This window comes from Aulonocara sp. 'chitande type north' Nkhata Bay, linkage group LG6 (assembly GCF_057382095.1).
Source record: "Aulonocara sp. 'chitande type north' Nkhata Bay isolate Kocher_YH1m ecotype deep benthic linkage group LG6, A_spYH_male_GT1.1, whole genome shotgun sequence".
Taxonomy (NCBI): domain Eukaryota; kingdom Metazoa; phylum Chordata; class Actinopteri; order Cichliformes; family Cichlidae; genus Aulonocara; species Aulonocara sp. 'chitande type north' Nkhata Bay.
The window spans coordinates 716,583-739,920 of record NC_141349.1 but is presented as its reverse complement, the minus strand read 5'-3'; the positions used below and the strand labels follow the sequence as shown (position 1 = coordinate 739,920).

General features: G+C 43.6%; 2 protein-coding genes across 2 annotated transcripts; one reads left to right on the top strand and one right to left on the bottom strand.

The window, feature by feature from the left end:
• Positions 1-231: 231 nt before the first annotated feature.
• Positions 232-16,549, bottom strand: gstt1b (glutathione S-transferase theta 1b). Its single transcript, XM_086294545.1, has 5 exons — positions 16,101-16,549; positions 14,607-14,694; positions 14,381-14,531; positions 10,951-11,127; positions 232-768 (listed from the first exon to the last, which is right to left on the bottom strand). Exons 1-5 carry the CDS (start codon positions 16,210-16,212, stop codon positions 571-573), a joined length of 726 nt encoding a protein of 241 aa, XP_086150671.1. The 5' UTR covers positions 16,213-16,549; the 3' UTR covers positions 232-570.
• On the top strand, positions 12,578-13,719 carry LOC147326951 (uncharacterized). Its single transcript, XM_086294546.1, has 3 exons — positions 12,578-12,832; positions 12,996-13,155; positions 13,559-13,719. Exons 1-3 carry the CDS (start codon positions 12,641-12,643, stop codon positions 13,717-13,719), a joined length of 513 nt encoding a protein of 170 aa, XP_086150672.1. The 5' UTR covers positions 12,578-12,640.
• Positions 16,550-23,338: the final 6,789 nt, after the last annotated feature.

The window sequence follows — 23,338 nt, the reverse complement described above, 5'->3', positions numbered from 1 at the left end:
GCATGTTGTGGTGGGCGGCCATCTTTGAAGAACAGTCAATTTCTACGTGAAAGGGCCGTCTCTGCTTGTGAGTACAAGTCTTGTTTGTTCTACAGTATGTCTGTGTATTACACTTGCACTGATTACTGTGCATGTAAATATGAAACACTAGGTGGCAGCAGTGCACCGTCATTTGCAAACATCCACACAGATCTGCACCAACACAGTAAACACAAAGGGAGGAAGCCAGGCTGACAGAGTGCTGCAGACACTTTATTAGGCTTGAAAGAAGATTAACAGCAGCTTCATTATATATGAAGACAGAGCTTTTATAACTGTGCATTTATTCTGAAAGCTCATGTTCCACATTCCTCTGTTACATAATCAGGTCTGCAGAGCCATGTCTGCCTGTCTCCATGGAGAAGCCCTGCACTATGCAACAAGAGTGTACTGAGTTTACTTGAAACATCTGGAATGCATACTACATTATCCTGTTAGTACAGACATACATGTAAGACGTTGTGTGTATTTGTTGTATCGACACATATGAGATGAATCCAAGTCGTTTGCACAGAATCGGTGCCGTCCTGTTCACATGAAGAGCCTGAGGATCTTGGGCTTGAAGACCTGCATCTTGCTGGAGTCCATGCTTTTCACACTCTCCTGTGCTCCCAGGATATACTGGTGTGCCTCATCGAAGAGCTCCTTTCCAATAGCTTCCTGGACTCTGTCCCGCCACGCACTCAGCTTGGGTCTCCCCTCAAACACGTCCACGCCGGCGCCCACAGGCTGCATTGAGACAAGCACAAGAAGAGGATTCAGGTTTAGTCCCCACAGAGATCAGAACCGGTTTGTTCATCGACCTCGTTCCCAGCAGCTGTTTCAGCTCAGGAGGAGCTCTGAAAACACCGGGGATGTGTGCGACTAGTCAACAAAGTGTTGCTACGGTTACTAGTCGGTACCAGGCGAACTAGTTGTTGGACCTGTTTATATTTTAATTTAAGTATTGTTGGTGAGAAACACCATTGATCTGGATGAACTGGAAAAAGGAAATACCATTGCTAAAACCAGTGGTTCCCAAACGTTTTTTGCTGGGCCCCCCTTTGTTTCACAAGAAAAATGCCCCCCCCCACAAAACAAAAAAACCTTCCTCCAACCACACGCCCATATTTTGCTCCACTGCTGTTTATTTCACACCTCAAACATTTAGTGAACAATTAAGCAAATACAAGTAATCTGCAGGAAGTAATAACATAAACTACTAACTCTGTCACGCTGCGTCCGCACCTACACGGGTGATTTTGAACACGCAGCTGTTTCGCCCACGTAAACGGCGTTTCAATTCACTGAAAACTGAGATTTTTTAAAACTCCTTTTTTGCGTTTACGTGTGGACGAGGAATACAGAGTTCATCACGCAGCGTCAAAGGTATGTAACTTTTTCCACGTCACGCTGTGGCCACGTTATTGTTTACATGAGATGAACTGCAGAATGGCAGATAGTCAGATTAACAGTTTTATATAATTCCCCAACAGCTTGTGTCAGAACAAATGACCAAACATCCTCCAGCTTCTGTCTCCTGAGGGCACCAGGCAGGGATGCCCACTCTCCCCTTCACTGTTTGCAATTTTTATTGAGCCACTAGCAGCAGCAATTAGACAGAATTCAGTAATTAAGGGCATAAAATGTAAGAATATAGAACATAAAATCAGCCTTTATGCAGATGATGTGTTACTTTTTCGCCAAAATTCACAAACCAATCTCTCTGGGGTGATTGCATTGATAAATTCTTTCTCAAGTGTCTCAGATTATTCAATTAACTGGTCAAAATCTACAGTCCTTCCGATTAATTGCTCCTTCCATAATTCTTCTTCTACACCACTGCAATCGGGAAATATAAAATATTTAGCTATTAATGTTTCTCCTAAGCTTTCGGAATTAACTAAATTAAACCACATCCCACTTTTAAAGACAGTAGAAGGCGATCTGACTAGATGGAAATCTCTACCCATATCACTCATGGGAAGGGTCGCCACTATAAAAATGATTGTCTTACCAAAAATAAACTATTTATTGTCAATGATCCCAAATAAGCCATCACAAGATTGGTTCAGATCTCTAGACTCGTATATGTCTAAATTCCTTTGGAAACATAAACATAAACCCCCACATTAATCCAATACAAAATATTACATAGAGTGCACTATACATCATAGGATGTTCAAGATGGGCTATACGCCTTCCAACAACTGCTCACACTGCACAGCAAATACACCGGACAATTACATCCATGTTCTTTGGTTCTGTCCACCAGTTCAGAAGTTTTGGTGCGAGATATGTGAAGACTTATCAAAGTGTCTGAAATGTAACATTCCAGCCTTTAGTGTGCATGCTGGGCAACTTGGATGAGGTCACTGCAGAAATAAACACAGCTCACGTTGTTTTTACGGCCCTATGCATTGCCAAGAAAATGGTCCTCATTAACTGGAAAAATAAAAATAATCTTAATTCTAACCAATATAAAAACCATCTAATCGATCACATTAGTCTTGATACAGCCTCTGCCATCACATTTGATCAATCCCTTTGGGCTCCTTTGATCGGCTTCATCACCTAGTGGGGGTGGGGGGTCATGGTTTGGTCCTGCCTTCGCTATTGTGGTTGATGTGGGGGTAGGGATGGCCTTAGGGTGTCTGGGGAGTCCCTAGGGATGTTTTCCCTGGAGGTCCTAAGCCAGGGGATGTGGCCATGCCCTGTTAGGGGCTCTGGGGGCTCTTAGATGGTGTTTTCCTTGTGGCTGCATACAGCAGAGATGGGGGAGGGTCTGTGCTGGCAGACGTTGGTTACTGGCCTGGTAGCCTGGCTGCCCCTGGGTGGGTTCGGGATGGGCGTGGAGGCTTGGGGGTCTGGGGGTGCTCCGCCCCCGGTCTGGGGTGCTGGCTGGGCCTTGGGTCCTGGCTGGGCCTTGGGTCCTGGCTGTTGTGTCGCCGGAGCTGTGGGCGGGTGGGTGCAGGGGGGCTCAGCCCCAGTGCAGGGGACCTCTGGTGCATCGGCCCAACTAGGGGGCTCTCTAACTGGTGGGGAGGTTGTTGTATCTTTGCAGGTGGTCTCCTCACTACAGGAGCTCACTCTGCAGGTGGGGGAGAGATATAGGAGAGGTGGAGAATGAACTCAACCTGGGTGTCTATTGTCTAGAGCCTTTCAGTCTGTTGCACCAAGGCTGTGGAACAGTTTACCACTACAATTACGTTTGCTTGACTCTGTGGATTCTTTTAAAAAAAACAGTTAAAAACTCTTCTGTTCAAACAAGCCTTTTGTTGATCTACATATTTTATTTTATTTTATTTTTTACATTATTTACATTTGATCTTTTACATTGTATATAATGTCTATTGATTTTATTGTTTATTTTAATATTTTAATATTTGTGTACAGCGCTTTGTGATTGCCTGTCTGCGAAAAGCGCTTAATAAATAAAGTTTACTTACTTACTTACTTGTGTACAGGGATTAGGCAAATGAGTATTTTGTCCACATCATCCTCTCCATGCATGTTGTCTTACTCCAAGCTGTATAGGCTACTACCAATTAAGCATATTAGGTGATGTGCATCTCTGTAATGAGAAGGGGTGTGGTCTAATGACATCAACACCCTATATCAGGTGTGCATAATTATTAGGCAACGTCCTTTCCTTTGGCAAAATGGGTCAAAAGAAGGACTTGACAGGCTCAGAAAAGTCAAAAATAGTGAGATATCTTGCAGAGGGATGCAGCAGTCTCAAAATTGCAAAGCTTCTGAAGCGTGATCATCGAACAATCAAGCGTTTCATTCAAAATAGTCAACAGGGTCGCAAGAAGCGTGTGGAAAAACCAAGGTGCAAAATAACTGCCCATGAACTGAGAAAAGTCAAGCGTGCAGCTGCCAAGATGCCACTTGCCACCAGTTTGGCCATATTTCAGAGCTGCAACATCACTGGAGTGCCCAAAAGCACAAGGTGTGCAATACTCTGAGACATGGCCAAGGTAAGAAAGGCTGAAAGACGACCACCACTGGTTTACTATTCAAAGTCTCGTCTGTCTGAGATTTACCCACAAGTGATGGATCAGTGTGAGAGATGTCATACCACCCCATGTGACCTAGGCCATATGTTCTTTCTGTGCCCAAGACTCCATGGCTTCTGGAGTCAGTATTCAGTTATTCTTTCCAAGGCTCTTGGGACCCAAATCTGCATGGACCCTTTTCTAGCTGTTTTTGGGCTTCCAGTCAACACTGGTCTAACCGACCCTACACACTTCAAAATTTTAGCCTTTACATCACTTTTGGCTAGACGTTGCATCTTACTCCTTTGGAAATCTTCATAGCCACCTTCAGTTTCTTTTTGGTTTAGAGATGTGATGTCATTTCTTAAATTGCAAAAGATGGGCCTTGTGGCGAAGGGCAAATACAGAGAATTTTATCGTATCTGGGGCCCCTTTGTAGACTATTGCAAGTCATTACACGCTCTACCAGCTGATTAATATATCTCTTCCCCCCTTCTTTTTTTTTTTTTTTGTGTGTTTTGGGGTTTGTTGTTTGTGTTTGTTTTGGGTTTCTTATTAGGTTTTATTTTGTTTGTTTATTTAAGCCTGTGTGTGTGTGTTATCGTATCTGTTCATGTAAGAAAAACTAAAAAATATGTGAGGGGAACAGATTGTATTGTCATTGTAAACCACTGTACACTTGTCTCTCAATAAAAATATGAAAAGAAAAAAAAAAAAAAAAAAAGACGACCACCACTGAACAAGACACACAAGCTGAAACGTCAAGAGTGGGCCAAGAAATATCTCAAGACTGGTTTTTCTAAGGTTTTATGGACTGATGAAATGAGAGTGAGTCTTGATGGGCCAGATGGATGGGCCCGTGGCTGGATTGGTAAAGGGCAGAGAGCTCCAGTCCCACTCAGACGCCAGCAAGGTGGAGGTGGAGTACTGGTTTGGGCTGGTATCATCAAAGATGAGCTTGTGAGACCTTTTCGGGTTGAGGATGGAGTCAATGGTGAACAGATCAAAACACTGACAGAATCCATGGATGGCAGGCTTTTGAGTGTCCTTGCAAAGAAAGGTGGCTATATTGGTCGCTGATTTGTTTTTGTTTTGTTTTTGAATGTCAGAAATGTATATTTGTGAATGTGGAGATGTTATATTGGTGTCACTGGTAAAAATAAATAATTGAAATGGGTATATATTTGTTTTTTGTTAAGTTGCCTAATAATTATGCACAGTAATAGTCACCTGCACACACAGATATCCCCCTAAAATAGCTAAAACTAAAAACTACTTCCAAAAACATTCAGCTTTGATATTAATGAGTTTTTTGGGTTCGTTGAGAACATGGTTGTTGTTCAATAATAAAATTATTCCTCAAAAATACAACTTGCCTAATAATTCTGCACTCCCTGTAGTTTGGGAGATGATTGGATGATGGGGTGGGTGCAGTTTTCTCTGGGGTGGAGTCGGGTGGGCTGCCCCGGACTCTGTGGGGCTGGTCGGTGCTGCTGCTGCGGGCCCTGGTCTGAATGGGCCTGGGCCCCCTTGCCCTGGTGGGTTCGAGAGTGTGGGGGTGCATACTGGGTTCAGTGGGGGAGCTGGCCCCAGGGAGGGGCCGCTTGCCCCTCCCTTTCTTCCCTCCCCATCCTCAGCTGCCTCCCTATTCCCGCTCTACCACACCCACCCACACACGCAGGGCTTGGGGTGCAGGTATGTCACCAGGGTGCAGGGGAGGCACGCCCCCTCTGTCCCCTTCTGGCCGCCTGTGCCTCAATTTTATTCTGCAACCTAGACATCCACATTACTCACACTCTCACATAACACATACATATAGGGCCTTGGGGGTGGGCACGTTTTACAGCATCCAGAGGATGGTCGGTGTACTCCAACCCACCTCTGGCGCTGGTGCCCTACCCTCAATTTTAAATGCATATAGACACTGAGGGTTTTCGGGAGGACCTGTGCTGCTCTCTGATAGGAAGCAGGAACCATGCTCTCCTGAGTTTTAAATGCACTTTAGAACAGCACACAGCAACACTACATATGAGCGGGCGTAGGGAGGTTGGGTCTTAGACTCAACCTCTCTGGGTACATCTCAGGCCTTCCAAAGTACGGAGGCCTATCTCCCCTCACCACACTCCCTGCCGGTGGCTGATGCCCTCAGACGTTGGTGTGTTGGTGGTTCTTGTCGTCTGGGGCTGGGCGCTCATGTATGTACCGGCTCACTCCTGGTGGCCGATTGGCGGGGCCGGGCGCCTGTGGCCCGGCTGAGCCCCTTCCGGGGGGTGGGGTGCCCTCAGGCCTCTGGGCCTGAAGCTCGGTCCTCTCTGGCACAGCTGGCTGCCGGCAGAGCCCGCGGGCACGCCACTGCAACCCCCTCTGGCCTCTGCTCCGTAGCTGCGGGGTGACCTCTCATTTGGGGCTCTACTCAGCTCTTCCCAGGAGGGTGGCACGGTTCCCCCCCTTTTTGGTGGTCCTCCTCGGGTCCTCTGGATGTCTGGGGCCTGGATCTCCTCCATACCTGCTTCATGCCCTGGGAGACGGGGCTGTGGCTCCCCACACTCCCTAGCAGATCGTTAAATGGAGAAACCTTTGGAATACAAGCATGCTGATCCACACAGGTGTACACACGGGTGTTCACAGACGCGGACTACAGCTTTCTTGGCTGCTGCCTCAAAGCACATTGTGCGCCGTCTATCTTGCGTGCTGCACAATATCGTTTATTATTTAGTATCTACTGATATCTACTGCTAGCTAGTTTATTGTGATGGTGCTGTTTTTATGTTGCTCTTTTTTTGTTTGCTTTCTCTTCTGTTTTTTTTCTTCTCCATACAGGTAATCCAGGTGTTTTGTTTTCCTTTCTTTCTTCCCCCCTTTCTCTCCCTCTCTTTCTTTCATTCTTTCTCCCTGTCCTATCCCCCAGTCATGTCTGTCTCGTTTGTAGCAACCGAAAGTAAAATAAAATAAATACATAATTATAATAAAGGTCAATCAAATGGACCAATATGGCAAGGCCATGATGATCCACTTGGTAAAATAAATCTGCTTGGCATCTTTCTTGGCCTTAAGACAACAATTCTGACGGCTAAAGATCCAAACAGGACACAAAAAGAAAAAAAAATGTCGTGGTTCCCAAACTTTTTTTGCTGGGCCCCCCTTTGTTTCACAAGAAAAATGCCCCCCCCCACAAAACAAAAAAACCTTCCTCCAACCACACGCCCATATTTTGCTCCATTGCTGTTTATTTCACACCTCAAACATTTAGTGAACAATTAAGCAAATACAAGTAATCTGCAGGAATTAATAACATAAACTACTAACTCTGTCACGCTGCGTCCGCACCTACACGGGTGATTTTGAACACGCAGCTGTTTCGTCCACGTAAACGGCGTTTCAAATCACTGAAAACTGAGATTTTTAAACTCCTTTTTTGCGTTTACGTGTGGACGAGGAATACAGAGTTCGTCACGCAGCGTCAAAGGTATGTAACTTTTTTCACATCACGCTGTGGCCACGTTATTGTTTACATGAGATGAACTGCAGAATGGCAGATAGTCAGATCAACAGTATTTTCTCTCTATCTGCAGGTTTACACGCTTACATATAAACACGCAGTTACTGTCCCTCTATTTACAAAGGCAGAGGCGTCACAGTGTGATTATTTTACGTGTAGTTTTTTCCTGTGTACTGATAGTCACTGCTCACCTAATGCGGAGTTTCTAATGGTCAAATGCAGACCTTATTATCTCCCCAGAGAATTCACTTCGATCATACTCACTGCCGTGTATATCCCCCCCGACGCTAATGCTAGGTTGGCCATGAAAGAACTTTCTGCAGCCATTAACAAACACCAGAATAAACACCCCGAGGCTGCTTTTATTGTTGCTGGCGACTTCAACCACACCAACTTAAAGACAGTCCTCCCCAGATTCCACCAACATGTCTCCTGCCACACCAGAGGAGACAAGACTTTAGACCATGTTTATTCCAACCTGGCTGGAGCCTACAAAGCAACACCCCTCCCCCACATTGGACAATCGGACCATCTCTCCCTGTTCCTCACACCTCGGTATTCACCACTCATCCAACGTGTGAAACCTGCTGTGAGGACAATTAAAGTGTGGCCAGAGGGGACAGAGGCAGTGCTCCAGGACAGATTTAAAAACACAGACTGGAATATGTTCACCCACACAGACCTGGACCAGTACGCCTCATCTGTACTGGATTACATCTCCGAAACCACAGACAGTGTCACCACCCAGAAACGGATCACCATGTACCCCAACCAGAAGCCTTGGATGAACCGGGATGTTAGTCTCCTCCTGAAGGCCCGCAACACCGCCTTTAGGTCAGGAGATGCACACGCCTACAGCACAGCCAGGGCTAATCTAAAGAAGGGCATCAAAAAAGCCAAACACCATTACAAAAAGAAGGTAGAAGAACACTTCTCCAACTCCAACCCCCGACGCATGTGGCAAGGACTCCAGACCATTACAGACTACAGGACCACCAAACCCTCCCCCGCATCCTCTGATGTCTCCTTCCTCAACGAGCTCAACAACTTTTATGCTCGTTTTGAGCGAGGGAACCCCACAACCACAACCAAAGCAGACTTGACGCCAGACCACCAACCTCTGACTCTCTCCCCCACCGAGGTAGGAGTGGTGCTGAGCAGGATCAATGTCCACAAGGCTGCAGGCCCTGATGGCATCCCCGGGCGTGTTCTCAGAGCGTGTTCTGGGGAGCTTGCAGGAGTGCTCACAGACATATTCAACCTGTCCTTGGCCCACGCTGTGGTACCGGCCTGCTTCAAATCCACCTCCATCGTCCCGATACCCAAAAACTCCAACCCATCTTGCCTCAATGACTACCGCCCAGTAGCACTCACCCCCATCATCACTAAGTGCTTAGAGCGACTGGTCCTAGCACACTTCAAATCCTGTCTCCCCCCCACCCTGGACCCCCACCAATTCGCATACCGCCAGAACAGGAGCACAGAGGATGCAGTCTCCATCGCACTGCACTCTGTCCTCTCACACCTGGACAACAACAACAACTTCAGTTCAGCATTCAATACAATTCACCCCTTACAACTCATCAGGAAACTGACAGACCTGGGCATCAGTTCCCTCATCTGCAAATGGTTACTGGACTTCCTGACCAACCGGCCCCAACATGTCCGGCTGGATAACCACTGCTCATCTACCATCACAATGAACACCGGTGTACCACAAGGCTGTGTGATGAGCCCTTTCCTCTACTCCCTCTTCACCCACGACTGCAGACCTGCTGATGGTTCCAACACCATCATTAAGTTTGCAGATGACACCACGGTGATTGGCCTCATCAGTGACAACGATGAGGCCGCCTACAGGGAGGAGGTGGATCGTCTGGCTGAGTGGTGCGACAGAAACAACCTGCTGCTTAACACCGAGAAGACCAAGGAGCTCATCGTGGACTACAGGAGGAATGCTGACCCACATCCACCCATCCACATTAAGGGGACGGCTGTGGAGCGTGTGAGCAGCTTCAAGTTCCTGGGAGTCCACATCTCCGAGGATCTCACCTGGACGACCAACTGCTCCAAGCTGGTCAAGAAGGCTCACCAGCGCCTCTTCTTCTTGAGGACTCTGAGGAAGAACCACCTGTCCTCAGACATCCTGGTGAACTTCTATCTCTGCACCATCGAGAGCATCCTGACCAACTGTATAACAGTCTGGTACGGGAACTGCTCTGCCTCGGACCGGAAGGCGTTGCAGAGGGTCGTGAAAACTGCCCAGCGCATCGCCGGAGCACCACTTCCTGCCATAAAAGACATCTACAGGAAGCGGTGTCTGAAAAGGGCTGGGAAAATCATCAAAGACCCCAGTCACCCATCACATGGACTCTTCACCCTCCTGCCCTCTGGGAGGCGCTACAGGAGCCTCCGGACTAAGACCACCAGGTACCGGAACAGCTTCTTCCCCACAGCTGTCAGACTCCTGAACTCTGCCTCCTGACATCTGACCCACGTTAAACTCATGGACTGAACACACACACCCACAATGGACAACTGTACCCTCAAACACAATAATAACATGGACTGAACCACCACTCACAACCACTAGCACTTTATATAGCCTCTGTAGAAACTATCTACACCCTCACTTATCTTAACTGCACTACTGTATAGCTCTGTGTAAATAATCATTCTGTACATACGATAATCTTTAATCCTACAACTGTTTACAACTTGCATAGTTCCCATTTCTGTATAGCTGTATATCTCAGATTTCTGTAAAGTTATTTATTTCATATTCTGTATAGTTTTTCATATTTATATCCTGTTCATATCCTGTACATAGCTTGTACTCACTACAGCCTGTACATACTTATAGTTATAGAATATTCACAACATACTTACAAGTGTTTGTGAACTAAAGATCAAGAATGTGGGATCCTGTTTGTCTGTGATTTAAACAGCCCAGCGCTGCTCCTGAAGAAGGGGAACCTGCAGGGAGACCTACCTCAGCACCTGTGCAGGTGAAGCCAAAGGGCAGATGTGCTTCACCATATTTTCTAGTCTTTGGCTAAGAATGAAGTTGGTTTGGAAACATATTCAGCGACGCTTCATCTCCTGCTTTGTGTTTGTGTGGGCGCCCCGTCAAAAACCTGTCCACGATGCTAGCAGTGTCCAAACGTTCTTTGTTTTTGTTTTGTTTTTTCCTTCATACCGCCCCCCCTGCAATGGCTCTGCCCCCCCCGCCCCCAGACTGGAAAATACATTTAAAATGTGATTAAAGGGACAATATGCCAAAAATGCACCAACTTACAAAGAAATGACAGATGTGCACTTAATGATGGTGTGACGGAGACCTGAATGAGTTTAAGATCTCGTGTTTGCTCCTCTCATAGTGGGAACACTGATTCTGATTCCTGTTACTGCGGGTACATTTGGGCCGCTCACCTGCATGATCTCCACAATGGCGACCAGATCAGCCAGTGAAATCTGATCTCCAGCGATAAAGGGCCTGTCCTGGAGGAACTTTTCTTCAACGAGTTTCAGGGAGGAGTTCAGATCGTCCAAGGCCGCGTTCATTTTGTCCTCTGGGATTTCCACGCCCATGACCTTGGGAATCATAAGCTACAGGCACAATGGATTCAGTGTGAGTGAAACAATGAGCTTAATGCTGAACACAATCTGATTCAGGAGATGAATGATGACACGGTGACTCTGGGTTTTTCTTTGAGCAAATTCCAACAAACTAGAAAAGTAGCATCTGTCCCAAAGAGGTGGAAGGAAGTAAAAGCTCGAACACGCCGGGGAGGAGACGATGTCTGAATGATGTGGATTTTAAGTCAACGGCTATGACATCGCATGACTTTAGCTTACTGGCTCAGAGCAGCTCTCTCTCTCTCTCTCTCTGAGCGAGCAGACCAATGAAATGGCAGTGATGAAACTTTACCACAGAGGTGCACAGTAAGAACTGCTGAACTCTCTGTTTTCCAGCAGTGGCATTTATTGCTGATCATTTTCAGTTGGCCCTCACCAGCTGGCCCAGACATGCTCAGTGACATCACTCTGCACAGTGATTTTACTTCATAACCAGACGAAAGGGTATTTCAACAAAGCTAGAACATGATGGTGATAAGATCCCAGATAGCAAGGAGACATTGAACAAATGTTGATTTTCCATCTGAACCATCAGAATCGTCAGGATTGAAATGTCAACACAAAACCAATGTTGAAACAACAAACCTGACACTGACATTGAAATAACATTGATTCACTGTTGTTCTGTCATCGTTGATTGTTGATCTATTTATAGTTGACAAGGTGACAACAATCACGTTGAAAAACCATCGATTTATGGTTGAGCGGGAAATTAAAGCTGCTACCACTTGGACTATTCCATAGCACCCCCTCTCACAGTGGTACATCCCGCCAGGTAACCATTGTCTTGTACAGTAGAGCGGGACATTAGATTTACTCTCAGCGGAATTGACCGGAGAAGGCATCAGTTCATGCACTGCACTGGCCTGCGCCACGATTAGTATAAGGTAAGAATGAATGACTTTTGTTCTATTCGTTATTTCCACGGTCGCATTTGAATAACAGTAAAAAAAACAAAACAAACTTGTTAATGTAAAGTTTCGGATAAAATGTGGGAGCCCGAAATTGTGTCTACTTTCTTCTTACAATCTGGCAACAAATAAATTGCACTGCAAACAAAGTCTATCAACAAAGAAAACATTTTCGTTTCATACTTTTCCGTTATACAAAGCTAGCTTTAACGCTTCGAGGGTTCCTTTGTTCTTGCCGTCGCCTCGGCGCTTGACCCAGACTTTCGCTCTGTAGTTGCTTTTTAGCATAGTACTACAAAAAATTGTAAATCTGTGATATATGATTGATAAACATAAAGGTAACTGTATAAATGTGTTCAATGACTTTGTTACTTTTAATGATTGGAGAGCACCCGCTTCGATTCGCACTCAATTCAAACTTTACGCTGCACGCTCACCTACCTTGCGTTTGCACCTTTTGTCCACACGTAAACTGCGTTTTATTATTTATTTATTAGTTTTTCGCCTCTCACTGCTTAAGCCATTAATATTTCTAGAATTGTTTTTTTTAAACAGATGCGACCTCACAAAAGATGTTAACTATGCTGTCTGACCTGACGAGAGCTGTTAACGAACTCCGTGAGGAGGTCAGAGCCATCCGCCATCCCTGCTGCAATGAATCTGTAGATGCTGGGGTACTGCCTCTGGATTTGCCCTTGCACAACATTGAGGAGCTAAACAATGCAGAGCCAGCTCTTCAATCACAAGAGGCAAATAAGGCAAAGGTAAGTATATAAAGGTTATGTACACTTTGTAACTATAAAGTGTAATAGCTGTCAGATGTGATTTAAATACATAACAACGGCCTGTTGATTACACACACAAGCACTTGCATACACATTAAAGACATGAGACACGCTAATTCCATCTCTTAAAATGTGTCTATAGGTGAGACGCTTTGCCTTGATTGGAGGGACCACACTGGAGGTGCGAGTCCGCCGTGTAATGGCTTATGCCATTACAAACGAGCTGGCCTCGGTACTAAACTGGGCAGGGGAAAAAACCAAGGACCAGACAAAGCAAAAAAGGGCATTTAAAGATACCAAATATGCATTTGCAGAGCGCTGTAAGTTTTACCGTTTTATTGCTATATTACTTTTTCTTTCTTAATAACAAGACTTTCATGTCCAGTTAATCTGGAGATGGAGTCTTTGGTCTTTGGCTTGTTTAGTCCTCGGGTTGTAGTTTGTACAGCCCGAGGACCCCATGTTTATTTTGTTTTAAAGGATACACGGTACACCATGCTAAGACTTATCACTTTTTCCGCTCATAGCTCTTTGGGAATCAAATGCGGCAGTTTGCAGATTTACGCCTGGTGACTTTCATGTTTATCAGCCTAGGAGTTTACATACTTTCTCCCAGCTGAAGACAGTTAACAAGAGCTTATTCATGTGCTCTAATTCACTTTTTGTGTGTGTGTGTGTGTGTGTGTGTGTGTGTGTGTGTGTGTGTGTGTGTGTGTATTTTTGTCCTAGATGGCCTGACGCAGCAGTTGGGAGCAAACTCTATGTCCGAGTTAGTCTTTGCACAAGCAGTGCAGAATTGGCTCCGATACGCCCCAGATCGTTTAGGTGGTGCAGGACGCACATCATCCATCCCCATCCCGGAGTAAAAATTACAAACTTCTGTGAATCATATAAACGTAAATAGGAAACTGTCTTTTAATAAAGTATTTAGCAAACGAAACATGCCTATTGACCTTTTTTGGTTTATTTTTTTCTCTGTTACATCACATGCAATGCTTTCTTATTTTAGGATATTAATATTGACATGATACATTGTGAGACATTTGGGTTTTTTTATAAAGGGTGTCCAATTTGAGGAATAAGTACAATTATGTGTTTAGGTGGTTGAAGTATTGATGGAAACATGCAGTAGTTTAGTATTGGTTAAAATACCTATAAAGAAAGGTAGATTTCCAGTCATGATTTAACTGTTGTTTTAATAAAAAGCAACTGTGCGAAAGAGGTGGAAAATCAACACCATAGCTCAACAGTGTTTCAATATCAGAATCTGACATTGTTTCAATGTCAACAGTATTAGAAAATATAACGTTGAATCAACGTCAGGTTTCAACATTGAATCAACATCAAAACCTGACGTTGTTTCAACGTTAAAAAAGGGTGCAAGAGTGACGTTAGGTCAACGTCACACTTCAACGTTGATTCAATGACACAGCCTGATATTGACTCAACATTGTTTCAATGTTTCCTTGCTATCTGGGATATTACTAATCTAACAGCACCTACAAAGATCAGTGAAGGGGAACGTACCCGGAGGCAGAAGATCTCGGAGCCGTGCATCCGGATGGCCGTGTGCTGCCACGACAGGTACTCATTGACACGAGCACGCTGCTGGAGGTCAGCTGGGTACCAGAAGTCGGGAGTCTTAAACTTCTCAGCCAGGTACAACATGATAGCAATGCTGCAGAGAAGACATCACTGTGACCGTCACGGCAGACCAGCGCTTCCTCAGCTCACGACTTTTTGACATAATCACCTTTCAGCCAGGCAGAAGTCTCCATCTCTGAGAGCTGGGACCTTCCTGATCAGGCTGATCTTCCCAAAGTCCTCCCCATACTGCTGGCCTGGGACCAACACACGCGCATGCACACGCACACATTTTAATAGCAGATATTTGGAAGAATCACATGATCATTGATTGATTGATTGATTGATTGAATCTTTATTTTGAACATGTTGAAAAATAAAGATTTTGGAGAATTGTGGTAGTAAAGAAACAGGCCTGTAATTTGTGAAGTGGCGTCTATCCCCGGTTTTATACAGCGGCACAACTTTAGCTATTTTCATTTTGTTTGGCACTTTTCCCGTCTGAAATGATAAGTTGCAAATATATGTTAGAGGTCCTACAATTCCTTCAATGACCTTCTTGACGATTTTCATGTCAATATCATTACAATCAGTGGATGTTTTATATTTACACATGTGTACAATGTCAATTATTTCTTTTTCCTCCACTGATGTGAGGAACATTGAGTTAGGGTTCCTATCAATCAGGTTTTCACTACATTCTACTGATGGCAGTGACTCAGGAATTTGTTCTGCCAGTTTTGGTCCAATATTTACAAAATAATGATTAAAGCTGTTGACCTTATCAGCAGTGTTTTCCATAATATTGCCATTATCGATAAAGTATTGTGGATAACTTTGTTGTCCAGAATTATTTTTAATGATACCGTTTAAAACATCCCATATTCCTTTCATATTATGTTTATTGTTGTTCAATATTTTACTATAATACTCCTTTCTACATACACGTATAATATTGGTCAACTTATTTTTGTATTTTTTATATTTATTTTCAGCTTCTTTTGTTCTTTGTTTTAGGTATTCCCTATAGAGTGTATTTTTCTTTTTACATGCATTTTGTAAACCCTTAGTGAGCCATGGTCTATCTGAATATTTGTGCTTTCTGTTGTATTTTATTGTTGGACAGTTTTTATCGTACAACTCCATGAATATTCTTAAAAATATGCCATATGCAATATCAATATCAGCTTCTTTGTACACCTTGTCCCAGTCCTGATTTAATAGATCGTTCTTAAATGCAGTCATAGTTTCTTCTGTCCTTACACGTCTGTATCTCAGTTGTTCTTCATGCTGATTTTTCTTATAATTAGTGTCATAAACTGCAAAAACTGGTAGGTGATCACTGATGTCATTAATTAATATTCCGCTCACAATGTTGTTTTCCATATTGTTAGTGAAAATATTGTCAAGTAAGGTGGCACAATGTGGTGTAATTCTGCTAGGCCTGGTTATTTTATGTCGTGGACATAAGCAGACAGCGTCAGGCAGTCAGTGCGGACCGACGGAGCAGCTGCTCTGCAAGCAACGGAACCCAAGTTCAAAGAAACCCTGATCTACACCCTCACAGACTCACAACTCAGACCTGTGCTCGTCCAAACCTCCTTACTGCTGCTGTGAACGGTCACACTGGCGACGTTCTTCGTGTCTGCGTGCGTGAACTCACCGTCCAGCAGAGAAAGCTTCTTGAAGTCGAAGCTGATGTTGTTCTTCTTGGCGAAAATGTACACGGAGCGGCAGGGCTGCGAGAACAGGTCCAGGTAGAGCTCCAGCGCCATAGCTGACGGTCCTGTGTCGGCTCCTTCTGAGCAGGGTGCGGACACCAAAGAGTTTAAAGCCCTCTAAGATAGTTGGCGCCCCGCCCCCTGCTGTCGTGTGCCTCACCCTGATAGTGGAGTTAATGGCGACGGTAAAAACATAAGCGTGTTTAAAAAGCACACAAAATGTGTTTAAACACACGTTTTAAAGTGTTTTCAAACACAAGGCGTGTCCAGTGAAACCAGCAGCTGCAGAGCACTGGCTGGGTTCACTCTCCTGGAAACAAATGAAAAAATAAACTGCGCTTTGAATCTACACCAGTAACTTTTACCAACAGCCTTACATGAGACGCACTTAGTATCTCAAAGCTGTGCTTGAGGTCCAATCTGTTTCTATCAAAGGTGAAGTGCATTAAGCATGTGAGTGAAGTTGGCCCCCCACCTTCTTCAAATCCAACAAAAGTGGTATCAAACGTTTGTGCTGCAAACATCTTTGTTTGTGCTGCTATCATTTTAAAAATATTAATAACATAACATCTTGATGCGTGCTTAATCTTCCAGGTAAGTAAATCCCAAAAGGTTGGTTCCACACGCATGCAAACAGCTCGTCTCCACTGCTTTAACTGTTAAACAGAGGCAACACTGCGGCTGGCAGGGTTTATTATGTGGAGCAGCAGCTTGTTTAGTTTAAACAGTCTGCATTAAGCTGGGCAAACACTGCGATTTTTTCAGTCCCGTTATTCAGCTGCTGCTCAAACTGTACAATTGAATCTCAGGGGTTAGAAGTTCATAGGTCACGATGCAGGTCTCACACTATACAGCCTGATGCTCTGATGCGACCTGAGTGCTCACACTGTGCGTCCATAACATGAAGCTTATCATACAAAAGCTCTCCCTCGCTCTGTCTTTCACACACACAGACACACACACACCATCAACTTTGCAACGAACAGGTGTACCTGGCAAAGTGTGTGTAACCCTCAGTGTTACTGACATGTTCCACACTGATGCACAACAGTACTCTGGGCCCCACACTGTTTTATTAAGTATGTCTAATCACTGTAGACATTACATGTACCTTCTTAAAGGAGAGGTCAAAGGTCAGCTACCTTTATAGGTTCCTGCTATATGTTGTGACATATACACAGCACAGTTGTAGGAATGATAGTTTCTAAGTTCTAAAGCTTTTTGTCAATTTTCAACCAATAAATCATCAAGTTGACCTTGAAGACCACAAGTTTGAATGGATTGTTAACATGACCCCACTCCACAACACAATCCGGACTGACTTTAACAAATGTGCTATAGGCTCACCCGGAAAATAGTGAGCTTTACAAGACTGATTTTGTTCCAAAGGCTTGCACAGACCTCAACCAATCCTAAGGCTAATTAGCACGGCTAGAATTTTAAAAACATTTGTTAAATGTTGTCATTGCTAACATATACCTGTTTTAGAGCATGGTGAGTAGCCAGAGTGCAAAGTTATTTTTACCTCTAAAAAAAATGTGAAGATGTGATATTAGCATGTACGGAGCCCCTCTGATGACACGGTCCAAAAATAAATAAATTGTGGCCACAAAATACTACTTCGTGGCCACGAAATGGGTATAACGTGCGCACGAAATACTTATTTGTGGGCACGAAACACTTGACCGATAACCGTGATCCTTCCCAGGCCCAGTTGGTTGACAATAAAATCTACCCCAACGTCCGGATTGTACTTACGTCTGCAAAGCAACTGGGCTCTCAATATCCTGTTTAAATGTCTCTCCATAATAATGGTTCCTTTCAGTGCCAGGCTTTTCAAAATGCATCTGTAGCTCAGTCCCAGCCTAAAATTGTCAGGGATCTGGGTCTGAGGGACCTAGACCTATTATTGTATATTGTTTACTTCACTGTAAATAAACGCACTGCATTAATCCGCATTTTGGGTCCTCCTTCCCCACACACCCACGGTCTGCCACGCAGACCATGACAAAAATATGCCTGTTTCTCCATCACAGCTCTGATGATTCAGTAAGGACGTCTCCTGGTTTCATCTTCATGTTTCCCTCTCACCAGATAACCAAACCATATCATGACCAGCAGCTTTACAGCTGTGGCTCCAGCAAACATCAGCTGATACTAGAAATTAATATTAAATCAATTCTAACAACAGCTGATCAAACGTGCTGCTGTTGTTTAGCGCGACATCTGCTGGTTTCCTCTTTCTGGCTCGAAATATAAACAAACAAGAGAGAAAAGCGATCAGCTGATCACTGATCAGTTTCATCATTTAAGTAGCAACAGGAGAGGGAGGGGGGAGAATGGGAGAAGAAGAGGCAGCTGCAGCGTAAACACAGAATAACTCCAGCTTTGTGTCTTTTTTCATTCAAGCTGAAGTCTGGACCAATCACCTTCCTTTTCAGCCCAATACGAAACGCGGCCGGTCCGGCGGCCACCACGGGTCTCTCCTCCTCCTTCCTCCCCTTTCCCTCATCCACCTGCTGTACTCAAAACTTGTACTCAAGTACAAGTACTGTTACACTGGTTAAGTTGTACTCAATTACAAGTAAAAGTACTGGTGTTAAAAAAATACTAGAGTAAAAGTACAAAGTACTGTTCTCAAAAACTACTCGGAGTATTAATTACTTTTTAACAGACTGATGTTTTATTCTGTCGTCAACAGCAGGCATTCGACTCGATTCACCAGTATAAATATTTATGTTCAAAGCACATTTCTCAGATGAACAAGGTATAGAAAGGTAACTTGTTTTGTAAATAAATGTAGATATAAAAGAAGGAATTTTGTTTGTTAAAACAATGACAAAAATGTTTCTGAACATGTGTAGAACCGTTTAAACTTTTCCCCATACACTGAACAACAGGCAGGTAAGTGTCTTAAACTCTTAGCGTTTCTGTCACACTTTACTTTCTGAACCTTTTGTTCAGTTTCAGCACGAGCTGGTTTTCTAAATTAACAGAGGCAATCCGACTTCGTTTGGCTGTGAAGAGTAAACCAGCACAGCTAAAAAGTCGTTCACACGCAGCAGAAGCAGGCAGAGCTGTGTTCAGTTTAAGAGAGAGGCTTTTGATGGCTGAGGAGTGCAGCAGCTCCATGGTGTCTGTGGCACAAGCAAGATAACCATCAAGCTCAGCTGCACTTTGGTCTGGAGAAGAATTCATCTTCATCAGATGACTCTTTGCTGATCCTCACTCTCATGCTCTGTCGTTTCAAGATGTTGTTTGATGTATGTCAAGGCTGTAATTGCAAGTAGATAACACAATTTTGTTATTTAAATTTCAGTGATTATTCCTGAACACAAATTTAAAATCGGCAAATTCTCAAAAAGGATTGTTTAGTATTCAGGACAGACCATCAATAACTTACAATGTATTAGGTGAAATACTCACTTAAGCATGTGTTCAAATGTAAGATTACACAAAAGTGGGATCACATGAATCCTTACCAGCCTCTGTTACATCTGCTCTGTCAGTCCAGGAAGTCTTGAACTTGGGTAAGAGGACTGCAGCTGCAGCCAACTCTGGATCCTCCATCATCGTCCAAAACGCTTTTGAAGGCCATTTTGCAGGGCTCTGATGAGTGGCACGCATGTCGTGCTTGATGTCTCCAGCCTGCTAAGTTTGGACAGTAGTTGTTGGATTACTGGCAGGAGCCATCCCATAAAGGAAGTGGACTCAGACTGAAGGATGTTTGCAGCTTTCACCAGTGGCTTCATGGTGGTACAGTACTCCCTAAGGAATGCAACTTCTGCAGGACTCAACCTGTAAGACACAACAACAAAACCCACCATGACTATAACAGGGATCTTCTGATTTAATATTAAGAGTCTGCTCACGTTTTTAACCATCCATTAAGGAAAATTCACAAAATTTGCAACCATATTGGTAGGTGTCCAATCAAATCAAATCAAATCAAATCACTTTTATTGTCACATCACATGTGCAGGTACATTGGTACAGCACATGTGAGTGAAATTCTTGTGTGCGAGCTTCACAAGCAACAGAGTTGTGCAAAATACAATAATGTAAACAAGCAAAATACAAGAATGTAAACAAGCAAAATACAAGAATGGCTACATCTGAAACTAATAAATATATGTACAATATATAATAGTGTATGCATTTCTGGATGTGTATACTAAATATTTTTCTACGTGTGTGTGTGTGTGTGTGTGTGTGTGTGTGTGTGTGTGTACATATTTTACAAATTAAATAGAGTCAATAAATAAAATATATAAAATATACAGAGTGAGACATGTGCAAAACAGTGGCGTTACTGTACAGTATGGAGTGCATAATGTTGAAGTTCCAGTAGTGGAGGTGAGGTGTCCAATTTTACTCACATTTTCACCTTGAACTCCTCACAAATGCTCCTGATGGCATCTTCCTCCTTCTCATCAATGATGCGTATTATCCTTTCAATGGCAAGGTAGGTTGAATTCCACCGTGTTGCATTGGGACAGATGATCTGTAGCTCACACTTGTCCTCTACCACTTCATTAGCCAAATGAGACCGGCCAGTTTTGTTCCAAATGGCCTGGCATTTTGCAAAGCTTGCACGGGAGAGCCTCTTGTAGGTGTCACTCATGCTCTCTGCTAGGGCAGCATCAGATGTTGCCACAAGGTTTAGCAGGTGACATGCACATCGCTGATGAGGCGGGAGTTGATACTCCAAACCAGAGTCTTCATCAAGAATTGCACCTGCCTCATGGTAGTCAATATGGTCAGTCAGGTCAAGAGTTTCTGGGTCTGCTTCATCTTCAGCTGCATCATTTTGTGCCCCAAACATGTGGAAGGCCTTGACAGAGTTGGATCCATTATCAGTTGTGTTCTTACAACTTTGCCTCTAATCTTGTATTGGCAATGGATATCATCAAGCGCACCAGCAAGCATGTCAAATGTGTGAGACCCTCTCAATCTTTTGCACGCTAGTGCTGCAGACTCTTCCTCTATCCAATGGCATGTGACTCCAAGGTAACTTTTCTGATGAGCTGACCAACAATCAGTAGCAACAAATTTGACTTTATCCAATGCTGCAACCAAAGTCATCTTCATGTGATCAGCAGCTTCACAGATTCTGGCACGGACAGCGGGTCTGGAGATGACTTGAGGTTGTAATGTGGTAACCAATTCTTTGAAAGATGGCTGTTCTACCACTGCAAATGGCTGTAGACCCTCACATATGAAATTGATGACAAGCTGTCAACAGTTGCTTGTGGAACATGTTTGTTTGCAGCTCTCAACATCAGGTCTGGTAACTTGTGTATTTGCTGAGAGCTTGTTTGGTGTGGCTGTGGCCTTTCGCTGTCGAGATGTTGATGCCACAGTGATATTGTACTGCTCAATCTTTGATGGATGTTTCCTCTGTAGAGATAAATATTATCATACGTCAGGTTCATACATTACTTCATAACCTCACTGTGATTAACACTAAAAGAAAACACATTTTTAAAACATTATTCAACTAGACTTGAGCTAATCTTTGATTGTTGAGCATAGTATAAAAGAGTGGTGAATTGGTCAAATTTTGCAGATATATTGCTGTATTTATTTACAAATGTAAACCAATTTTGAACGATCATTGCAAAAAACATGAATTTCTGTATACATTCTAAGTCCTGTAATCTGTATACTATCTGTAAAAAGAGTATCGACCAATGTATCAGTATCTAAATTTTTAACTCCTTTTTATCAGTATCACCCTAAAGTTTTCAGTATTAGTCAGGTTCTAAAAATACTGAGAGCAAAATATGTGTATCTAGCAAATCTAATTTAAGAAAAGGGATCACATACACAAAAATGCTGCCCATACAGCTAACAAATAAAACCAATCCACATTATGTTCTTTAAAAAAGATATCATATTGGGAAACATATAACCCTACTGATTAAGAGCCATGTCACTATGATAGACCTGTATCAGGCCAATGATACTGATCAACTGATCCATCAATCGCGCTCTGGTACATGTCAGCTGAGAGCTGGAAGATTCATTTGAGATGCAGCTCAGCACTGTGTTCAAGTTTTTGTTTTTTTAAATAGGCCAGCTGATTGTAGGCCTGTGAGTTTTAAATGACTACAAGTTTAATTTATTGTAATGACGGTGGTTATCCAAATAATAAGCTAAAACATGCACACACACGCACATTAGCTAGCTCCGTCTTATTTTAATATCAGGCTAACCAATGGCGGTGACAATATCTTAGCCAAAATAACCTTAACACACATGGAAAATAAGAAAGCAATATCATACACGTATAGTTGTAAAAGCTCTTACCTCAATGTGTGTTTTTAAGATTAGACGCTGAAGTCTTGTAAGCTGAAATGACTGTAGAGGTCAAAGTTGGCACTGCATCTGGACGCTGTCTCCGTTTCTCCCTCTGCACATGAACAATCCCTCCAGGTACGGCCACGGGCACGCGGGTATGGCCACGGGCACGCGTCCTCCGTCTTTTCTGCTCGTTCTCATGGTTGACAGTGTTGTCCTCTGTCTCCGTTTTGGCTTCTTTGTCTCCAAATCTTCGGTCTATAAAGTAGTTTGTACTCCACCATTCAGCACCTCCAGACTGTGCCTGCTGCTGCAGCGGAGTTTATTCTTTGCTTACGTCTTAAATTGGCGCGGTTGCGATTGCAAAAATGCAGACGAAAGGTTTGAATATTAATTCAAATTGTGGGCGTACTCAGTAGCGACTTTTGATTTTATAAGTAGCGAAGTAGATTACATGGTGTAAGTTGTACTCAAGTATGAGTAAAATTACACACTTGAAAAATTACTCATAGTACAAGTACCCAAAAAAATCTACTTAATTACAGTAACGTGAGTATTTGTAATTCATTACTTCCACCCCTGACAGTAAATGACCATAAATGAACTGTAAATTACACCGCGGTCAGCTCCATTCATATAGTTCTATCAGTGCACGTGTACACACGTTGACAACCGTAACCATGGCAGCCGAGGGTATTTAAACGCTGCACGAGGCTCCAATCGTCCGTTTACACTTGCTCGTGGACTTGTTTCGACCTGCTCCAACCTCAGCCTGTGGAAAGCTAAGTTTTGCAAAACATTTGACTGAAAGCGGATATAACTTGAGAGCACAACAAGTACTTCATCTGTTTGTACTTGTTTCTGTTTTTCAAGTTTG

Coding starts and splice junctions, on each gene's coding strand:
- gstt1b (XM_086294545.1), bottom strand. CDS start 16,212: ATGGCGCTGGAGCTCTACCTGGACCTGTTCTCGCAGCCCTGCCGCTCC. Junction 14,532..14,606: donor GACTTCTGCCTGGCTGAAAG/GTGATTATGTCA, acceptor TCTTCTCTGCAG/CATTGCTATCATGTTGTACC. Junction 11,128..14,380: donor CCGAGATCTTCTGCCTCCGG/GTACGTTCCCCT, acceptor TTGTGCCTGTAG/CTTATGATTCCCAAGGTCAT.
- LOC147326951 (XM_086294546.1), top strand. CDS start 12,641: ATGTTAACTATGCTGTCTGACCTGACGAGAGCTGTTAACGAACTCCGT. Junction 12,833..12,995: donor AAGAGGCAAATAAGGCAAAG/GTAAGTATATAA, acceptor ATGTGTCTATAG/GTGAGACGCTTTGCCTTGAT. Junction 13,156..13,558: donor GGCATTTAAAGATACCAAAT/ATGCATTTGCAG, acceptor TGTGTGTGTGTG/TGTGTGTGTGTATTTTTGTC.